The sequence below is a fragment of the Trachemys scripta genome, chromosome 4, assembly GCF_013100865.1.
Source record: "Trachemys scripta elegans isolate TJP31775 chromosome 4, CAS_Tse_1.0, whole genome shotgun sequence".
Lineage (NCBI taxonomy): Eukaryota > Metazoa > Chordata > Testudines > Emydidae > Trachemys > Trachemys scripta.
In genome coordinates, this window is record NC_048301.1 from 75,517,855 (window position 1) to 75,540,462 (window position 22,608).

Below are 22,608 nucleotides of genomic sequence, written 5' to 3' on the forward strand. Positions count from 1 at the left end.
AGGTAACTGCAAAGAACTTGACTTAGGAATGAAAAATCACATGCACAGCTATATGAAGAATAACTAGCTAGATGGTAATACTGCTGAAAAGGATCTGGAGATTATAGTGGATCACAATTGAAGGAGTCAATATAATGCAGATACAAAAAAGGCTAATATTCTGGGGTGTATTATGAGGAGTTTTATCAGTAAAAGACGGGAGATAATTGTCCCACTCTGCTTGACACTGGTAAGGCCTCAGCTGGAATACTGTGTCCAATTCTGGATGCTACATTTTAGGAGAGATACGGACAAATTAGAGGGAGTCCATAGGACAGCAACAGAAATGACAGCTTTAGAAAATCTGACCTAGGAGGAAAGGTTTCAAACAAACAAACAAAAATAGGCTTGTTTAGACTTGATAAAAAGAGGACCGAGTGGGAACCCAATAAGTCTTCAAACATGCTAAGGGCTATTATAAAGAGGTTGGTGATCAATTGTTCTCCATGTTCACTGAAGGTAGGACAAAAAATAATGGCCTTAATCTGCAGCAAGGGAGATTTAGGCTGTATATTAGGAAAAACTTTCTAACTATAAGGGTAGTTAAGCTCTGGAATAGGATTCCAAGGGAGACTGCAGAATCCCCATAATTGGAGGTTTTTAAGAACAGGTTGGACAAACACCTGTCGGTGACAATCTAGGTTTACTTGGTCCGGACACAGCACAGGAGGCTGGATGCTGACTTCTCAAGTCCCCTCCAGTCCAACATTTCTATGAATTGTAGCATGGATCATTGCATTCAGCTGACCTAAACTCATGCTATTTCTATTAGGTGTATCTTTCATTTCCTATCTGAAACTTTGCTTGTAGTGTTGATTTAGAGAGTTAAATAGCTACAACATTGTCTTAATGGTGGCTGCTTCTAATTTGTAGATTAAACAATTAATTCTATATTTGTGAAATAATCAGGGAGATCCTATTGGAATGAAAGCCATTAGAAAATTATAAGATACTGTAATGTCCCATTAGTGAGCCATCACAAAATGGTCTTAAAGTATGAAACTGTTTAAAACTACAGTAATCATGAAACAGTAAGCCACTCAAACAAAATTACAAAATGAATTTATTCCAAAAGCATAAGGGAACGTTTACAGTTGAACAAGGTGGTGAACAGGTGTCTCCAAAAGAATTCACTGAATCAGAAATTGAGAATGAAAGGAGAGGGGGAAACTAGGTATTTCTGAGGCAGCAAGAACTTTGCTGAAGCTGCACACTGTCTCTGAAAAAGATGTCTCAGAAGTTCTCATTCAAACTTCAGTGAGCAAAGAAACTGCTTGCATCCAGTGATTAGAATATAAATGTGCTTACAAATAGGCTTTGAAATTGATTAAGAAATCTTCAAATAATACAAATTATTGCCCTATGTGCAACATGCTGAATTTTCACCTGGAAATAAACATCGATCCTGTGTTCAACCCCTATTTTCAAAATGACATTTTGATCATGTCAATTTATATTTGAAAGCTGAATTTTAATTGCTCAGTTTCTTACTGACCATCTGAATTTAGCAAGTGTCTTGTAATCAGTAAAATAAGTTCAATTTAAGTGCTTATGGAATGTCCAAAGTTTACCATCACTGTTCCAAAGCTGCGCAGAAATCAAGTTTGGAGACAACTTCTGTAGTTTTGCTGTTCTGGCTTTTTTTTTTTTTTTTTAGAAATGGCCAGTTTTCTACAGGATCTTGCACTAGTTCCAGAAATGCAAATGCTGCATTCCTCCGATTGCAGTGATAAATATCAGAGAATGTTAATGAAGACACCTGTGTCAGATTCACAAGCTATTCCTCACAAATACACATGAAACTAGTAGGAAAACATTACTTTTAGGCATTTGGTTTGGGGTACGGTCATCAAAATATTGAAAATAAATGTTAGGGAAATCTTCAGTCCTCTAAAGCCTAAGCTATTTTATGTCAACAGAATTTGTTAATATTTCTTCCTTCCCCCAACTTTTCACCACACCTTTTACAATGTTCAATCTTTAGAATGACCTGAGGAGAAAGCAAAAAAGTTAAAGTGGTGAAAATAAGTTGGGGCAGGGGGCAAAACCAAATCTCTGTGCCATATCTGCTCTTAAATAAAGTTGTATTTACTGGGTGTCCACTGTTAAATCAAAATCTTAGGTTACCACGAACAACAAACTAGTACGGAGTCTTCAATTCTCCACCTGAATCAAACAACATAGCTGGATTTTTTCAGTGGTACCCAAAATAAAATTTTATTTGTTGTATTTTTAAAATGCAGTTGGTATTTTTTTTTTTTTTGAAATTTCAAGTGCCAACCACCCCAGAAATCTTCAAATGCACAGGAAAGAGCCAGGCCACTGCTGCTGTCCAACTCCAATCTATAAATCTTAATCATTGCATCTGACTTTTCCCACTCTTGAAGTACTTCTAGTTTTTTTTTTTAACCTGTTTTACTGAAATTTCATGGCATATGCATACATATTCACACTGAACATTAAAAACCCATTTGCAAAACACCACTTTTGCATTACAATGTAGGGAGAAGAGCAAGATGTACAAAAACAAAAACATCACATTCTCCACAACTTTAAGTTAAATGATTGCTTCATGCTACAAGCAAAAATTTGTGTGTCCATGTTACAGACTTTAAAAATCCAGCATTTGTCTGAATAGTCAACGATTCTGTTATAAAGAGTAAACAAATGCTAATTTAATAATGGTACTCTTCTCCACATATTGCAAGATATTGTTACAGATGAGGAAAGGATTACTGCAGCTGTCAATCTTAACAGATGTGTACCTTTGTAGTCATCCCTTTCCTGTCCATTATTTAATATATAAACTCAATTACAATATAGTTTTAGTTGAGCAACAGCTGATTTTTAGGTTAATATACAAACTGTCAAGATGTAGTTTCAGATAAAACATCTATGCTGTTTTCCAATTCTGAATAAACCCTGAAGACACTTCTAAAATAACTCAAAATTGCTGACTAATCATCCAAAAATACAGTTGTAGTTTCACTATGGACAAGTTTGTAGTCCGTTAGAAAAGTAGATCATACATACAAAGGTATAAAGAACATTTAAGTCAGTCTTTAGCAGAAGGCAGTCCTTGAAGGGATACAGTACTCCAGGCAATCCTTTGATGAGCAGTACTTTCACTTTTACTGGTGTTTTACCCCATAATGGCTCTGGAGAATGCAATGGTCTGTTCAGTAGATTCTTCCTCTACTGCGATTACCTCGTCCTCCCCAGCCTCTCCCTCGGCCACCCCGAAAACCACCTCTCTGCTCTGAAAATAAATGCAAACATTTATCTCATACAGGTCTCTGGTGTTTGAATAGCAGATTAAAAATGAAATTGCAATACTATCATGCCTGTTACAGCTGTTCTATTATTTCTGGTACAATTACCTGGGCTAACCCCATCTACGCAGCAGTACTTAAAACCTTCTGACAAGATTATAGTATATTGGTTTGAAAGGTTCTCTATCAGTTTTATTAAGAGTTTTTATTGCCTATCCATCATAACATATCTCAAACACTGACTTCAAATGGGACTAATCACCTACTTAAAATTAAGCATATACTTAAGTGTTTTGCTGTATTGGTACCTTAATGTTTTCAGTTTAAAGCTCCAACGCCACTGGAAGAACCAGAGGACATAAATGAACTGTTTGTATATTGGAGTCAGTTTTTTATTTAGCTTCATTAAGAATAAGTTTGATCTCACTGGAAGAACCAAAGTGTCAAGATTTCTCAGGCTTCCGTTAGTAGCCTATATAGAGTCTGATCCCAGTGGAAGCCTTAATACATCAAAATGTTTTAGCCCCCTACTATTTTTTCCTCCCCTTGTAATAGTTATTAATATTGAGCCTTTAAAATTACATTAAACTTAACTTTACAAAGGGAAGGACAGAACTATGGATATTTAAAATTAGACATATTTGAATGAGGAACTCAAAGTTTACCATCCTCAGCGGATCCTGCACTAACACGGGGACAAATTAGATGAATAGAATCATTACCAGCTATAATTTCTAAAATGATATTAAAAGTTAAAACAGCCTGTAGCCCTAAAGGTCTGCCTACCATGTTTAAAATTGGTGATGACAAAAATTACAATATTGGGGATGACAACAGAATTTTCATTGTTAAGAACAGAAAATTATTTTAAATCATAATATAATGTGGAATCTTAGCTTTCAAACAATTTAATCCCCAGATCTGCAAGAGACCAGTGGCTGCTAAAATTACGTTGCAAAGTTGCTTAGCTATTAAGTTTACCAGCCTATCCTATTATTAGACCAGTGATTAAAAAAATATAGATACAATTACATGGAAAAAATCATGACAGCAAATTCTGGATCAACTGAGGACCTGGAAAGGAACTTGCTTAACTGACATCCTTCCCAGAGGGGTATAATTCACACTGCAAGTTTCTTCCAAAGTCTCCAACTCACCATAAGAAAAGTTGCCCAGGTTGCTACTGTATTTCCCACTGGGTGGGTTGTATATTTGCCTGGCATCCCTTTTTGGTCCTGCTGGAGCCTTCTTCGGTGGTGAACTTGTGGTTGTATCTTCACTAGTTCTTTTTTGACTACAAAGGCAAGAAAATATAAAGAGGTCTTTGAACGATGCTGCACTATCCCAGAGGTAATAAATACAGACACCGTATGCTCAGCCCGATAGATTAGTGTTTATAAGCCAGCAGAGTAGTTAATGAAGACACTCTGGAAGATGGTATTGTAGAGCCTTCCTAAAAGACTGATCCTCATTTTGATTAAATTTTCTACTGTATCATCCCAGCAAGTCTTGACACATTATACCATTCGCCAACAACTAGAGCTGCTATATGGCTCACAGTGTGGCAAACTGGATCCTGAGACTATCACTTATGCACAATGACTACAAGGTACTATTATGCAGTTGTAACCTTAATTCTATCTAAGCTTTTTGCATGCAAATCTTTGTTTTATAGCTCGTGCTGAACGACACATACTGACAAGTTATTGTACATCACAAAATAAAGATTCCATGATGTGTGTATGAAACAACATAACATTAAGCAAGATTTCCTGGTAACTCTTACCCTGCATCAGCCTTCTGTACAGGTTTCCAGGACAGCGTAACTGTGCTTTTGTAAGAAGGGGGAATGTGAAAAAGGTCCTAAAGAAACAAAATTGTGGACATTTTACCACAAAATGAAGTCCACGCCAATAACACTACATAATCTTACCTATATTATGAGTCTGTATTAATCATACTTCCTTATTTCCCTCAACCTCCTCCAAACAAGCTCTTTAAAACCAAAGATGACTTAAATCCTAGGATCCAGAAACAAGAATTACCTGGATGAACCACTTAAATTCAGCTACTTTATTCCATGCACTCTAATATGAAATTCTAATTTCGTATTAACAGAAGTATCTCATGCTATGATTCTGCACAATACATTAACATGTGTACTGTACATGACTACAATGGCTCCTGTGTGGATTTCTGCTATCCCCACCACAGTGCTAAGCAGCAGCATAGGTATGAGCAAAGAATTGGCTCACACTAGAGTGCCATGGTAGGAACTTTGAAGGGAAAGTATAATCAAAACAATTTGCTTTAAAAACATTACATTAAACCTTAAGTCAACATTTCAGGGATATATCTCTAACTATAGATACCAAAGAATGGAATGTTATGAGGCAAGACTTGCTCAATCCTTAACTTGCTTTTATGCTTAAATATACTGTAAACTCCATCAAACCCACTGAAATCAGACACAACAAGTAAATCCTAAACTGAACAATTGGCCGAAATTTCTGATCAAAATGACACTGCAAAGGACAACTGACCCATTATAGTGTTTTTAAAGTAAATCTTCCCCTCATGATAATGAATCATCAATTTATTGGCCTACAAACAAAGGGCTGCAACACTTAAAAGTCCAGCTCCTCAGCAGGGTAATTCACCCAATTCAAGGTGGCTGGATGTCTTGAAAATGATGCCACAAACTTTATTCAGTGAGCAGGTAGAGTACTGAAATGGATTTCAGTCACCCAGTCACTGTTACTTTCAATTCAATAAGCCTTTTGTTTATTAATTTCCATTATTAGTTGCTAACATGTAGCTCCAGAGAATTCACAAAGGAAATGTACTTGCATGACAGCAGGGGAGCATCATCTCCTCAGACCAGGAAATTAACAAAAACTTAAGGGAAGAAGTTTAACGTAGTGCCAATGCTGAATTTGATTTACTCCATGGTAGAGATAAATTACAACATGGTTTTACGAAGGGCAGATCGTGCCAAACGAATCTGATCTCCTTCTTTGAGAAAGTAACGGATTTATTAGATAAGGGAAATGCGGTGGACCTGATATACCTGGATTTCAGTAAAGCGTTTGATACTGTACCTCATGAGGAATTATTGGTTAAACTGAAAAACATGGGGATCGATATGAAAATCCAGAGGTGGATAAGGAATTGGTTAATGGGGAGAATGCAGCGGGTCGTATTAAAGGGTGAACTGTCAGGTTGGAGGGAGGTTACTAGTGGAGTGCCTCAAGGTTCGGTTTTGGGACCCATTTTATTTAATCTATTTATAACTGACCTCGGAAGCGATTGCAGGAGTGGGCTGATAAAGTTTGCGGATGATACGAAGGTGGGAGGCGTTGTAAATTCGGAGGAGGATAGGGATATCCTGCAGGGAGACTTGAATGAGCTTGTGAATTGGAGTATCAGAAATAGGATGAAATTTAATAGTAAAAAGTGTAAGGTGATGCATTTGGGGATGACTAACAAAAATTTTAGTTACAAGATGGGGACGCATTGGTTAGAAGTAACGGAAGAGGAGAAGGACCTAGGGGTCCTCGTAGACCGCAGGATGACTATGAGTCGACAATGCGACGTGGCGGTGAAAAAAGCCAATGCTGTCTTGGGATGCATTAGGCGAGGTATATCTAGTAGGGATAAGGAGGTCCTGCTTCCGTTGTACAAGGCGCTGGTGAGACCTCATTTGGAGTACTGTGTGCAGTTCTGGTCTCCCATGTTTAAAAAAGATGAACTCAAACTGGAACGGGTGCAGAGAAGGGCCACTAGGATGATCAGAGGAATGGAAAACCTGTCGTATGAAAAGAGACTAGAGGAGCTTGGGTTGTTTAGTCTGACAAAGCGAAGGCTGAGGGGGGATATGATTGCTATCTTTAAATATATTAGAGGGATTAATACGAGGGAGGGAGAAGAATTATTCCAGCTAAGTACTAATGTGGATACGAGAACGAATGGATATAAACTGGCCGTGGGGAAGTTCAGGGTTGAAATTAGACGAAGGTTTCTGACCGTCAGAGGGGTGAAATATTGGAACGGCCTTCCGAGGGAAACGGTGGGGGCGACGGACCTGTCTGGTTTTAAGATTAAGTTAGATAAATTTATGGAGGGAATGGTTTAATGGTAAAACATAGTAGTCGAGGAAAACCAAGCAATGGTAGGTAAATTGTACAATGGCTGACAGGGGTCAGGCTGGAGACTCTTGCCTATATGCTCGGGGTCTTACTGATCGCCATATTTGGGGTCGGGAAGGAATTTTCCTCCAGGGCAGATTGGCTGAGCCCCTGGAGGTTTTTCGCCTTCCTCCGCAGCATGGGGCAGGGATCTCTAGCAGGAGGGTTTCTGCCGATTGAAGCCACCTAAAACAGGATTGGGGACTTCAACAGCAGAGTCCAGGGAAGGGGTAGGGACGGTTTTGTGGCCTGCAGCATGCAGGGGGTCAGACCAGATGATCATAATGGTCCCTTCTGACCTTAAAGTCTATGAGAGATGACAGTGCAGAGTCTTGACAATAAAATTTGATCCCCATCTGGGAAATTTCTCAATAGCTCTTTGTTCCTGAGCCTTCCTTTTCAGAGATCCTTCTATTACAGACCTGTTCCATGCTTAGACATAACAGAAGATTTAAGGCTTACCTTGATTAGAACATTGATGTTATTAGTTATTTTCAAGGCAACCACTTTAATTTTGTTCTGCAAAAGAGGAAAAATACAGCAATTTTAATTCCAGCTATTCTAGTAATTTGAGATTACATCAGATGCATTTAGTGAAGACAAAAGTACTGGAATTTTACTGCACACTTCCTAATAAGTTTCTATGGCCTTGATTAGAGATCTATAGCACATTTCTGTAAATGACTTAGCTGTTATAATTTTTAGTTCTCAGTAATTTTGCATTTAATGAAATTCAGTTGGCTATAGAATTCCAGGATCTCCAATTTCCTACCATTCTTTGTTCAACACTTTTAGCTGTCTCATTCAAAACGAAATGTATGGTGTGTAACTAGGCCAAAAAGACATAATCTGTGGGTGAACAAAACACTACTATAATCTAAAAGCCAAAGCTCAACTGTGACCTGTTGCATCTAGCTGCATGTGGTTGTGGCTTGGAAATGTCCCCCATCTCCAGAAATTACCTGTACTGCCAGTCATGCAACCACTCCATGTATCTATCTGCCACCCACTCAGGCTTGCAATACAAACCCAGTCAAGAGAGCACAACTGAAGCAAATGCAGAAAACTCTCCGTCACTGTCTTGTTTCAATATGCAAGGAAGACTGGCCAGGATCAGGCACAACTACTGAATAATCAGATACTGACTTAGGAAGCTAGCATCACTGGTTTGTTGTATGTGGAGTAACATTGCTTCTGAAATCCATGATTGGTGCTGCAACAGATTGGAAACTTAACTGCTTAGAGAACTGCAAGAGTGTCATATTAACAAGCCCAGGACACTGAACATTGCCAACACTTTATACCAGAAAGCAAACTGCCTTTATTTAAATAAAAAAAATAAAATAAGGCTAATGCTCCTGAAAGTGACTGACAGCACCGGTTAGAGACAAGCAACAGTACGGCAATGTACTATGCCAGCTTCCCGCCGCAGCTCTACTAAACCAATTCAATCTTATCTGTTGCCCTCACTGTCCTAGTGCTTGGCCACTGTACAGCTCTGCTAATGAGCCTCAGTCCCAATCTGCTGCACTCCCTGCTAATCAGTGCACCCCAGTCCTGATTTCCAGCACCCTCTGGCACTGTGGTCCTGTGCCCTCATACAGCTCTTTCAGCTTCCTTGACTGCTGACCTGCAACACATTGGCCAAACTTGGACATGGCCAACGGCACTTAATTTAGTACTTTTGTAGTATCGAGAAATACTAATAACAAATTTGAGTTGCAACTCATTTGCACATGAGGAGAATTGAACCTGGGTCTGTAGAGGTAAGAGAATGGTGCATTCATACCTGCTGCCATCTCACACTTACTAAATCTAGAAAACATTTGCTACTTTCCAGACCACGAAACAAAAGTTTATTCAAACGACAAGAGCTTTCTCGCCTCTAAAATACTTGCTATCGGCTGTATGGATAGTATTTGCCTGAAATGCAGTGTCAATCTACATTCATTTAGTAGGCTTAAGCAGCACAGTGACAGTCATTTCCCAGTATCATTTAATTAGTCATCTCAGCAAAAAAGGTTGGCATTTATAATGGTTTGCAATAGCTATTTCAGTAGAATTGATAAGAGAACTGCTCCAGGGGAATACATACCTCTTCTGTTTTTAAGGCTTCACCTGTTTTTCCTTGAAGTGCCAGACGAAGCTGCCGTATATAAACCTGCAACCCTCGGGCAAAATACTGTAGCCTAACAGAAAAAAGAGTTTAAGTATTTAATGAAGCCCAACCAAGCCAAGCACAAAACTACACCCATTCCTGTGAAAGAACAGCACAAGCAAAAGGAAAACCATGATATGACAAGAGGTTTTTTTATTTTGAAATAAACGCTGAAAACATTTTTCAATCAGTTCATTATTTTACTTACTAATCGGATTTATTCTTCTCCCGCACCCAAACAGTTCAACAGAGGAAGGATCAATAATATTCTACATTAACACTTCCAAAATGCCCATTCCAGCTAGGTTTGCAGCTAAGTGATCATTCCAGTCTCTCATACATTACCTGATTTTGAAGTCTTTCAATTTCTCTGCATTGAGCTTGGACGTGAGGAAGTCTGGAAGCTTTCGCCCCAGCTGATGAAAGCTATACAACAAACACTCCACATAGCTGAACTGCAACTTGGGCTCTTCATTGCCAGCATTTTCCCCATTCTCTGCTTCCTCCGGAGGGAGTGGCATGTACTCCTGATGAACACCAAGCAGAATAGATACATGAGACACTTTCACTCACCTGTTCCCTTTTCTCCACTCTTTGCATCTCACCCACTTTCACAAGAGGGCAAGGCTATGAAAATTAAAACCTCAATATAGGAAATAAACAACATTACCAAATCAGTTAGCTAAATATGTAAGTAGGTTAGCAGTCTAACTATTTAACAGTTTCTCTTGGATGTATGATCGTACAAAACTTCTCTGTAACTTCAGTGTTTGGAAACAGCCAGTCCGGCAACCACCTAATTTATTAGTACCACTCTGTGCATTGTTGGATTGCAGGGAGGACCAACTAACATTTTTCTATAGGTTCTACTGCAGTCTTGTACAGACTCCAACTAAACTAGTTTAAGCTATATTACATAGGGCCTTATCTTTTCTGACAATTCTAACAATCTCCCTTCATTGCACTAGCTCCATGTTACTATCATTTGTTTGCAGGCCACTGCAGATCAGCTACCAACACTTTTATCAGCATCTCAACTATACCTGCTCTGAGCCAGTAAGCGTCTGTGGTAGCCCTGCCACTACTGCTAGCACTGACGGATTTTAAGATCATCATACGAACACAAACAATGCTACTTTCTTAAACTTAGATCAAAAATGGTGTGTAGAGAAATCATCCAGTTCTGCAATGCTACTGAGAGATTCAAAGTGGGCAAAGAGATCTTTGCACTTATTTGTCTTGAACAGAAGAATAACCAGGGGTAACTACCTTTACAACAGAAAGGGACCAAAATAAATGGGTAATAAGCTACTGAAGGTCCCTCACTTTGAGGAGTGCATTTTTTATTACTGTATCACAGCAAAAGTCTGCCTTACCAGTAATTTATCAAAAAGCTTCTTCAAGTTTGATTCTAACTTTTCCATGTCACCACAAAACGAACTCATTTCAGCAAGTAGTTTCAATACCTACAAATAAGAACAGCTCTTGGTAAAGCTAAGAGTTATAATCACACAGTTGCATAATTTTAAATAAAAGTGAATTGCAGCATTAACATGGCTTCTTCAGCATATTGCAACATTCAATTGCCACAAACATCAATCATGATTTTGGAAAGTCTATAAAATACAACTCATGCCAGATGAGAGACATTTTACCTTTAATGGAGGTTTTAAGTAGCAGAGATTTGTAGCGAACTAATGAAAATTAACATGTGACAGTAATATTTATTCATGTATTTTAACAATTGTTATGCAGTGAATGCCAGACTAAGCTTGTCTGAATCTCCTGTCTGCAATCTGCCAGATGTTCATTCAAGCCTCCTTCCTCAATGCATTTAAGTCCCTCCTAAAGCTACACTCCCTCCATGATGCCCACAAGAAGTGACACAATAAAAATAATGAATATAAAAAGGTATTCAAGTTATTCCCTCATGGCTTCTCAGTGAATCTTATCTATCTGGATCTGTCTTTCAGCTTGTAAGCTCTTTCAGGCAGGAATTTTTCATTTTTTGTTTGTTTGTTTTTTGCACAGCACAAGCACATTGCTGACAAAGTGGTAACTCTAAGGGGGCTATATGGAAGGCAATGTGAAGGAACAGCAACAGCTTGGAGAGTTCAGTGAGGTCACCATATGACTAATGACTATAGTCATTATTCCTCTTAATTAGGGCAAGGCTTTTGCTTTCTGTATTTACTCTTAGGCATTAGAAGGAAGGTTCTGCTCAACACAGCTCCATCAGCTGGTAGAGTTCTGTGGTCTTTCCTCATGTTATTAACTGGACGAGCCACAGAACAGTAGACCAGCACATTGCTGGAAAACACACTGTAGTTTTTACAATCCCAGAGAGTTATGCAGAGAAACATTCACTTCTGCAATAGGCACTATGATGTGTATGTTAGAGGTTTATTAGCTCTTACAGGCTTAGCTTACCTCTAACTGGATATCAAGGCCCTCCACTGGAGTAGTCAGGGAACTGAGGTTTGGTAACACATGCTCACAGAAGTAAGTCACAAACCTTGTAGAATGAACATTTTTCTGTAAAAGTTCAGAAAGACACTAAGGTTATTGCAGAAGTTTGATTTCATTTTCTTCCACCTTCCCTGCCCAATGGACACCCATCATTTTGCTACCCCTTAGCCAATTTCCCCCCTCAAAACACATGGGCCCTTCCAGCTAAGAGTGGTGCCTAGGCTACAGGGGATTGTGATAAAATTGCATATGCTTATTTTTTCCTATCTATAACAGTTCCGTTTCCCTGAAAACAGGCCTTAAACTACTACAATATGCCTGGCAATCGACTGAGTTAATCAATGTTTAAATTTAAATCTATTAGCAGAACATTTGTCTATTGGACTCTGTGCTCTCACCTTTGCAATATTCCTAACCCTCACTGAGAATGGAGCAAGAGTGTGAGCTTAGGATTCAAACCCAGCTCTCTCTTGACAGCAGATAGTGCTAGGTCAGCCCAGTGGATATGAGGGTATATATAATTACCACGTATAATTAATAGTATACCTGGCAAATATTCACTTTTTATGTCTAAAGAGGGGATTGTTACAAGATTCCAAAGTCTGAGGAAAAAAAAAAAAAAAAAGACGACACACAAGCCAGGAACTTTTGCAAGGACTCATCCTACTCTGGTTGTGCAAGTGTCAGTGTTTTAAAAAGAAGTTATTAACCTATTTCTGAAGTTGGGCTGAAGCCTCCTTTCAATGACTCTCTTTCAATACAAGTGGTAATCTGTGTCTGAAATAGCTGAGAGATGGAGCTTTCACTTGGCCAGAAGTCCCTGCCCATGACCTTAAATCCTGCCTTTATCTTATAATGACTTTCCCTTGCAAGACTGGGGCAAAAGCTGACAAAACTCTTTTGCGCACAGGATGTCTCAGAAGTTGCTCAGTTCCTTCTGTGCTATAGATATGAAAATAAACCACCACATTTTCCTTTAACAGACTGTCAAAATCTCCTGCAGTGGAGAAGTGCATCAAAAACAGTTAAATCAGTGCAAGGGTTAGAATTTCAGCGGATTCTCCATTTTACAAATTGGGGAACTAGGGTTCAGAGATTAAATAACCTACCAAAGATCACAAAGGAAGTCTGTGACACAGCCACAAATATAATCCAGTGCCTTAACCACAAGGACATACTTCATTTCTCATACCCCCTCTTATAATGTTGAGTTGTGATGTTTTCCCCCTGATTCTGAAAGAGTAGTTCCTAAAAACTACACTGGGCACATAGAGCCAATGCAACAGAACTGCCCATCTGCCAGGGATGCTAACAAAGAGCAAAAATAATAGTATTAAAAACCTTCTGTAACCATGGAAGAAAGTTATTTTTACTAAATTAAGCCTAGAAATTGCTGAGCATGGAGATTATTAGAGAGAGAGCGCCTAGAGTCATGTTGTAAGATTATTTTCCAAAACCAATAAAGAAAATTTCAATTCTCTCAGCTAACACACCAAGACAAATACCACATATGCCGAGGAATAGAGGTGGGAGACTGACATCATTCACATCAAATTCTTCAATTTGTGAGAAAGCAGGAACTTAGGGAAGACACAAAAGTTTACAAATCTGAATGGAACTGCTCCAGAACAGATCAGTCCAAAATACATGCAAGACTTAGGTTAGAGAAACTGTTGACTATAAGTCACAGCTGTGCAATCACTCTGACACAATTAGTCATGACGTTAAAGACATTACAGTCAGTAACTTTAATATGGTACTAACTATACAAAGGAAGGAAATACATACTGAGAAGAGTGGCACTGCCTGTCGAGTGCACTGCAAGAGTCTGTCCACACAATCTGGATCGGACGGATTGAAGGTTTGCTCCAGGTCAGCTTGTTCAGCTACGAGTTCCACCAGTTGTTGCCTCCCGCTCACTGTCTGTAAGCTTTTTAAGCCAGATAATATCTTCATGAAAAGGACAAATTCCTCACCCGTCACATCTTCAAGGACCTTAAAATAAAAGCAGAAAACAGAATCCCACTGAGGCAATTTGCAATACCTGTCTCCTATTACACTTAAGTTGGTAAATCACACTGTTATACTATCGTTCAGTTTTAGCTTCCTGCATTTTAAAAAATGGGAAAACATACAGTATCTCTGTATATGCCTCTGGGTTAAAGTAACTAGAGGGTCACACAGACAGAATGTCATCAAATTGAGCATAGGACCTCACTTTGCGCAGCCAATAATTTTAAAATATCAAGTCTCCTTAGATTACTAACAAAAACTTAATGCCTAAAACTGAAAGAACTTTAACCATGTTATTTACTTCTTATTGGTTGGTCGGTTTTCTTGATTTTGGCATTTCTCTCAGTCTGGACAATGAAAATAGACTATAAACAAAAGTGGAAAAAATAGTTGCTTTCGCATTCACACACTAACATAATGCTGTAACATCTGGGTTGCAAACATAGCGGGGTAATCACAGAATCATGTATATATGCCATAACTGTGCATGGTGTTTTAAATAATTAAATACTGGAAACATTTCTATTACAAAAAAAGCTGATTTAACAAAACCTAAATTTGGAGTGTAATACAACACTTACCTTCTTTGATTCAGTTAATATGAGCTCCTCTACTTCCTTTGTTAGCACTTCCTCAGGCAGGGTCTTGAGTTTTGTAGAGAGGAACTTGATGGCTCGTTCTCTCACAATATCCTCTCCCTGAAGAATCTGACTGAACAAGCCTCCCAGTGTCCCTGAAATGCAAACAAAATTCAACTAATGCAAACCATTCAACAATTTTATAATTATGATATACAGTAAAAAGAAAACTACTTTCCAAATTGGAAAAGCTCCAGAACTTATTTTAAAATTGCTAGTTTTAGAAACAAGGTAAACATACAGCACAGCAGAACACATAGCTCTTAAAGGGAAAGAGCATGCCTTCCTGTATGTTTGCATATAAAACAACACATTTCGGGTGCCACTCTATTCCAAAGTTATAATGAATCTGTATTTATATAAGCCAAGCAGCTCAAGATCTGTGACTCAGAACAGCAAGTAATAATGTTTGCTTAAAATTCTACACTGCCCTGCAGCAGATACAAGTACTATTCCTCGCTCCTTGAGACTTACAATGACTGGTAAACATTAAAAACATTATATATAAAAGAGTCTGTTCTTTACCTTTAGCATCCATCTTAAATATACTTAGCAGAGCATTGTTCACCAAGTTGAATTCTGCAGAATCATCTGGGGGAAAGAAAATTCAAAGTCATGCATCTTTCTGAAACACTGAAGTAAGGGCAAGAATAAGAGGTCAAAAGAATACTCCAGCATAATACAAAAAGGTTTCTGCTCCTGACATCTGGTTACAAAGAGCAAGTCGCTGCAGAGTTTAAATGTTTAACAAATATTTCCTGTCATCCTGACAGTGAAGATACAAAATAGAAATGAAAAAATTAATTTCACCAATAGAAAGGTTTAAAAACCAGAGTCACAAACTTTTGTAAGTTAACTATCATAACTAAGTATTTTGGTTAGCTGAAGAAATGGTTAAACCTGTAGTAACCAAAATGATGCCAACAGATATATTAATGATGAATAATTTTTTTACAGATTTACTTTAGAACAAGTTTGAAGTTCTCCAGTGCTTTCCAAAAAGAGGAAGCAAATTCTTTCCCTCTAATTTTGTATCAAATAGGGCTTCTGCTGCAAAGTGGCATCAAAATGCAAGTCCCTTCTGAAAGGCAACATTTCCCATTTACTGACTAGGAGAGACTAAAATAGTGCATTTACAAAATAACACTGAATATTTAGTAAATATTTAGCTCTCTACAAAGCCACTGGGGTTTTCTTTATTTTCAAAAACTAATATATATTATACAGTAACTCCTCACTTAAAGTCGTCCCGCTTAATGTTGTTTCGTTGCTGATCAGAGAACAAATTCATTTATAGTTGTGCAATGCTCCACTGTTACGTTGTTTGGCTGTCTGCTTTCTCCACAGCTGGCAACCTCCCTATGCCCCCCCCACCGCCAGACCCTGCAGATCAGTGCCTTCCCACTCCTCCCCCCGCCTCCTGCCTGCAGCAATCAGCTGGCTTGCGGCGTTTTGGAGGGAGGGGGGAGGAGCGAGGACTCGGCACGCAGGGTCCTCCTGCCTCCCACCGCAAGCCAGCTGATTGCCCCAGGCAGGAGGAGCCTGCGCCAAGTCCTCGCTCCTCCCCGCTCCCTCCTGTCTCTAAACGCTGCAAGCCAGCTGATTGTCCCGGGCAGGAGGGAGGGGGGAGGCGCGCTTCCCCCTTCCCTCCCGAACATGGCAATCAGCTGGCTTGCAGCGTTTAGAAGGGAAGGGAGGGAGGGGGGAGGAGCCAGGACGCAGTGTGCAAAGTAAAGGGGGAGGAGGTGGGGAGGGAGAAGAGGAGGGTCAAGGGTGGGGGCTTGGGGGAAGGAGTGGAGTGGGCGGGCTGAGGATTGAGGTCCCCCACCCCTGGAGCTTGCAGGGTAGGGGAAGCTGCCCTGGAACCCAACCCCCCCCCATTTACATTAATTCTTATGGGGAAATTGGATTCGCTTAACATAGTTTCACTTAAAGTCGCATTTTCAGGAACATAACTACAACGTTAAGTGAGGAGTTACTGTATATGAAATACTGAATGATGTTAAACGTTTTAATTTATTGTGCACTGAAAATGTGAAAGTTTAAATTGTGCCAAAGAAGACAAATCCATTGGTCTTTCAGAGCCTTTAGGAAATAAACGATCCCTATGGACACTTGATTCAAGACAGATCCAGGGCACCAGTATATGAAAAGTTCATTAGCTCTTGCATTGAGGGCAAGAGTATTCCAGGCCATGGAAAGCTGGACAAAAATACTGAGAACTCTAAGTCATTTTGCATTAAATTAAGATAATCAGTCACTTCCCAGCAGAATTGGAGGCTAGCATATTTGCACTGCAGATGTAAGATGTGAAAAACAGGGGAAAAGAAATGGAGAAAAAATAGGACATGAAGACAACTGTGGCAGATTGCTACATAACAAGCTAATGAATCAACAGAGGAAGAATTCAATTTCCACAACTGTAACTCTCTTCAACCAAACCAGCCACAAACATACATGTAACAGAAGCACATGGCAGCAGGAAATAGGCAAGGAAATCATCAGTGCATGTTACCTGACTGCAGAAGCTGGGTAAGTATGTCTGCCACCCGGGGAAGATTATCTCCTGTGGCAAACTGAGGCAGCTCCTTGATGGCTTGGCGTCGGATCTGTCAGAATGAAATACTGTCATCATCTGAACAGAAGAGTCAAAATCTTAGCACATAATTACAGGAAGATTGAGACTGCACTGACTCTAAAAAGGTTCAGAAGAAAAACAGCTAAATGAGAAAAAACTACGCGTTTGATATCTAAGCCAACAAAGACTAAGATGATTTAGTGTGTGACTTCTGCTACCTTCTACTTCCTGTATCATCCCTGAATTAAATGCTGAACTCAAATTTTCTGAATTGCATATTCTGATGTAAACTGCAGAACCCATGTGAGGTTTTTGATTTAACTCTGCTGCACCATTAGTTCCATACTGAAAAGTCTCTGCCCCAGCTATTAATCAGACACTAGTGACAGCTCAAACTTCAACATCTGTGGATGGTTTGGAGAAGTCTTATAAACAGATATTTGCAGATTATAAAATAACTATGATTTCATTTTGAGCCTAATATTTTTGGGCAAATGCCATTTTAACAAATTCTTTGAACACTTACATAAAAAAATATCACTAACTGATCAAAACCTCACGAACCAAATTTGTATTAAAAATAATACAGCTTCCATCCTTTATTTGATCATTTTCGACCACTTCTAGATAGGTATTATTGGCTAAAACGGAAAGGATGGGATTGTTGTTAGTGTACAAGATAGAGTCAGAAATATTGGGGTTTCTTCCCAGCACAGCTGAGATTTCCTGTCTGACCTTGTGCAAATCACCTAAGTCTGATTTCCAGAGGTGCTTAGCCTATAGAACTTCCATCAAAGCAAATTGGAGTTGTGGATGCTGAGAACTGCTGGAAAATCAGGTCTTTGAATTTTTTTGTGCCTCATGTTTCCAATGTGTAAATGTAAAATGGGAGAAATATTTCCCTACCTCCCAGAGACGATGTAAGGCTTAATACATGTAAAGTGCTTTGATATAAAAAAGTGTTAGGGATATGAAAAATATTTTTAGTTCAGTCTCTGGCTAGATAATTTTTTTCTGTAATTAGAAAGGGTAGAGTCACAAGGGATAGTGAAGAAAAAAACCCAAGGAAGATTTATCTGGTGATAGAAGATGAGTCCAATTACAATGTGTTCAGACATTATTTGCATAAGCATTATCATGAGCTAAGTGACAAGCTTCTGTAGGAATCAACTTATTTCACCCAAAGTGATCAGAATTGTTTTGACTGAAATAAGAGGAAGGCAGTAACGTATTATTAATTCAATTATAATTTTATGACACACAGACATAATATGCTTGGAAACATATGGACACTGAAGTCCAATTTTTTGCAAAAAAATACTTATATAAAATGGGAAAGGAATAAAAGGGAGCACAAAATAAGACTCAATATAGCAGCTTGCTACAAAATGTCCAGCATGTATCCTTACAGAAACATCTTCATCCTCACAGAGGTCCAGTTGGGCATTGATAGCTGAATCAGCCAGCTCAGGGAAATGTTTGAAGAACTTTGGAATAAACTGTGCTGCTAGTCTCTTCTCCTTGGCACCTCCCTTTACGCCATCCAATATCACCTGATACGCATCTTTATGCTAGAAGAGAAGACAGACTATATAAAGCAGAGCATACTTTGGATTTCCCTAGAACCAAAAAAGGACTGTTTACTCTCAGTTGCACTTCAGTTTAATCATTAATACAGCAACCTATTTACAAAAAGTTCACATATAATTAACCGGACCATGATTTGCTTTGACATAACTGTGCTGACTACTAATCAAACCAACAAAATTATTGACCAAAAATAAAGGCGTCATTTAATGAAAAAAATTACTGTCCAAACCACCAATAAGGTAGGAAATGGCTTATGGTATTCTACTTCTTTTGAGTGAGTGACAAAATTTCCACTGACTTCAGTAAGAGATCAGGCCCTTAATAGACAATTGGACCAACAAATCACCTTCTGTTCAGCTGAATAACGTTAAATATTTATACTATCTAAGAGCCAAATGCTACAATCAGATCTATATGAGCAGACCCTTAAACACAAGCAGGGTCACAATGAAGTTGATAGAGTTCCACATGATTATCAGGGTTCTATGGCAGGATCGGAACCTGGAAGCCTACTATCTGGACAGGGGAAGGAATTGTTTGTAAAAGATACAAGAACTACAATAATTAGTTTCTCTCTCAGATGAAGTTTGACATTTAATCTTTCACCTGGCCTTGCCAAGGCATTTTTTTTTTTTTATTAATCTAGCAAGCCAGGAAATTATACTGAGAAACTTTTCTTTTCATGCCCTAAAGACGATTGCTGGCCAGAACTGGACAAGCAATCTCTCTGTCCCCAAATTGTACATCTGTAAGGGCTGGTCTACACTGGAGGGGGGTGGGGGGAAGAGAGGAGGAGAGGGATTGATCTAAGATACGCAACTTCAGCTACGTGAACAGCATAACTGAAGTCGACTTATTTTAGATTGATTTACCTCAGGTCCTCACCGCGCGGGATTGACGGCCGTGGCTCCCCCATCGACTCCGCTACCGCCTCTCGCTCTGGTGGAGTTCCGGAGTCGACGGGGAGCGCATTCGGGGATCGATTTATCCCTAGATAAATCTAGATGAGACGCGATAAATCGATCCCCGATAGATCGATTACTATCCGGCAGGTAGTGAAAACGTACCCTAAGTGACAGTAGTTCACAGATGAATAATCATATTGGTCTTATTCAAATATTGTTCCTACCACCTGTCTTTTAAATAAACTACTGTACACAATCTCTATACTTAGAAATAAGTTTCCTCTCTGACCAGTAATCCCTCAATTATTATGCACCAGTTGTCATTTACTTACTTTGGCTATTTTCATTTTCACTCCTACATCTGCTTAGCTGTGCACTGCACACAGGCCCAGATCCTGCAAGCTCTTTTGCACATGCTTAACTCTACTTATTTACGTAAAGTTATGCAGGAGTGAAACCTCAAAATGCTAGCGGAAGTCTCCCAAACAACATACTATAATGGGAACAAAAAATCCGAATACTTTATTCTAAAGAAAATGAACTGAATTCTATTTTTAACACCCTACTCTCCTCACTGTTGCAGAAAGGATGCTTTACCCAACACAGCCTGTTCTGGATGGCAATAATAAATATAAAAGACACAAGACATGTCTTTTTTCTTTTTATGACTGTCACAAGTTTCTCTGGGCCAAACACCGATCAAGGCAGGTCTGTTTTCTGAGACTGAGTTAATAACTCAAACGCCAGAACACCACATTTAAGAGAGAGCCACAGGCCTGACAAGCAGGAGGGAGCTTCAAGGAACTGATTTTTCAGAGGTGATGGCTGCCCACAACTCCCAATAAAACGGACCAGGAGCAGTGGTCGCTACGCACTTCTGGAAGTCAGGCCTTCAACGTCCTGGGGAAACGTTGGCTGCAAAACCCTTTTACGCCTGAGATCAAAGCGGCGTGTAACAAATGAAAGGTCGCGTCCCCTCCAACTGAATGAGGCCAGGTCTGCATCAACAGCAAACGGGGGGAAGAGAAGCGGGCCAGGCTTTCACCGCTAACGCCACCGGCCCAGGCGGACGCTTTTGGCGGCGGGAGCAATATTTTAATCAGTTACTTTTTTGCTTAACCCGCTGCCCGCCAACCTGCTCAGCCCCAGGCCGATCCCCCACTCCCAGGTCCCCCCTTGCCGCAGCCTCAGCGAGCCGCCCCTCTACCCTCAGCCCGCTCCCGGCCTGCGCCCCGCAGCTTCCCCCCGGCCGGGAGCCGCCGCACTCGAGCCCGGAGCTTTACGGGGCCCTGCAGGCCGCGGCCGGGACCCACCTGCCCCGCGGTCTCGGTGGCATCGGCCAGGATCCCATAGTTGCGGTAAAGCTCCTCCACGGTCGGCATCGTGCGGCGAGGGCCGGACTCGGAGCTGGAACCGAGGCCGCCGCGGCTCAGGGCTGCTTCTCCTGCGGCTGCTGCTCAGGCGTCTACCGCCACGGACGCTGCGACTGCTACCGCCGAGCGAACGCCCTCAGCCCCGCGCCTCCCGCGGCAGCGACCCCTGCAGGCGCGGCGGACTCACTGCGGCCGGGCGGGGGAGCGCAGAGCCGCCGGGGAACGCGCCCTGGGCGAGACTGGCACGGCGGGCCGCCCCCTGCGCAGTGCTGCAGGCCGGGGCAGCTTAGATGCTGCTGTCCTGCTAGTCTCCCAGGAGCAGACCCTTGCCCTTCCCAGCTGCCCCCAGCCCGGGCGCCAATGGCGCCTCCACCATATGAACACCTGCAGTGACCCTTGGTAGAGCCTTTGCCCATCATCAGCCCTGCCGGGAGCCTGTCCTCTGCTCGCCTCGGGGCACTGCAGCGGTGGACTTAGCACCAGCTGCTACCCTGGGGTGTCATTAGCCAGCAAGGCCTTGTCCACACACAGACACAGGTGAAAGGTGCAGAGCTGGACTTGTGGAATTTGTGTGTGGATGCTCGGAGGGGCTCATGAGTGGCGTGATTCTGCTTTAGCGTAAACTGGGTGTGTTCCACAGGGTACAGCTAAACAGTGCTTAATTTGTAATGAAAGAGGTGCCAGGGCTCAAGCAATTTTTTCCCTTTCATAACTGACACGGCAAGCGGGGTTACAAACTGCCAAGCATAGAGGTGTCGGACATGGGCAGTGGGTGAACCTCCAGCTGGGGGAGGCTAGCCCCTGGCCCAGCCTGCTCCTTCGGCCCAAGACCTCGTCCCTCCTGCCCCGTTTCCTCCACCCCAGCCTCGGGCCATCCAAGCGCCTCCAGCCCAGGCTGGAGCACCATATGGGCAGGCAGGCAGCGTGGCCCCCAGGCCTGGAGTGCTGGGCGGGCAGTGTGGCTCCCTCCCCCCAAGACCTGGAACACTGGGCGGGCAGTGCAGTCCCCAGCGACGGGCAGGCTGGCGACGTGACCACTGGTTCCAGCCACCCGGAGCCCCTGGCAACAGGCCGGCCCCCACTAGCTCCGGCTACAGGGGAAGAGCATCAGCAGGAAGCAGGAGAGGGTCTGGGGGCAGAGCATGAGCAGGGCCATGCAGGGCTGTTTGGGGAGGCTTAGCCTCCCCCAGCTTGTGATACCTGCTGCCCATAATGCCGGGGCTCAGCCCTGGCACAAATTAAGCACTGTAGCTAAACCAAAAGAAGCTGTTGCACTCCGATCCACCTGTCGATTGGAGACTATCTAGATGGCACATGGCTCCATTCCTGCAGCTGCTGGGACCTGGGAGATGGAGAACTCTGTGGAGAAATTCCAGATGGTCCAGT

General features: G+C 41.2%; 1 protein-coding gene across 1 annotated transcript; it reads right to left on the reverse strand.

Moving 5' to 3' along the window:
- Positions 1 to 1,085: 1,085 nt before the first annotated feature.
- On the reverse strand, positions 1,086 to 21,360 carry API5 (apoptosis inhibitor 5). The gene is made up of 14 exons (XM_034769635.1): positions 21,163 to 21,360; positions 18,764 to 18,925; positions 17,292 to 17,385; positions 15,302 to 15,367; positions 14,720 to 14,871; positions 13,914 to 14,120; positions 12,087 to 12,191; positions 11,033 to 11,122; positions 10,002 to 10,183; positions 9,594 to 9,687; positions 7,961 to 8,017; positions 5,098 to 5,174; positions 4,469 to 4,605; positions 1,086 to 3,298 (listed from the first exon to the last, which is right to left on the reverse strand). Exons 1-14 carry the CDS (start codon positions 21,229 to 21,231, stop codon positions 3,219 to 3,221), a joined length of 1,572 nt encoding a protein of 523 aa, XP_034625526.1. The 5' UTR covers positions 21,232 to 21,360; the 3' UTR covers positions 1,086 to 3,218.
- Positions 21,361 to 22,608: the final 1,248 nt, after the last annotated feature.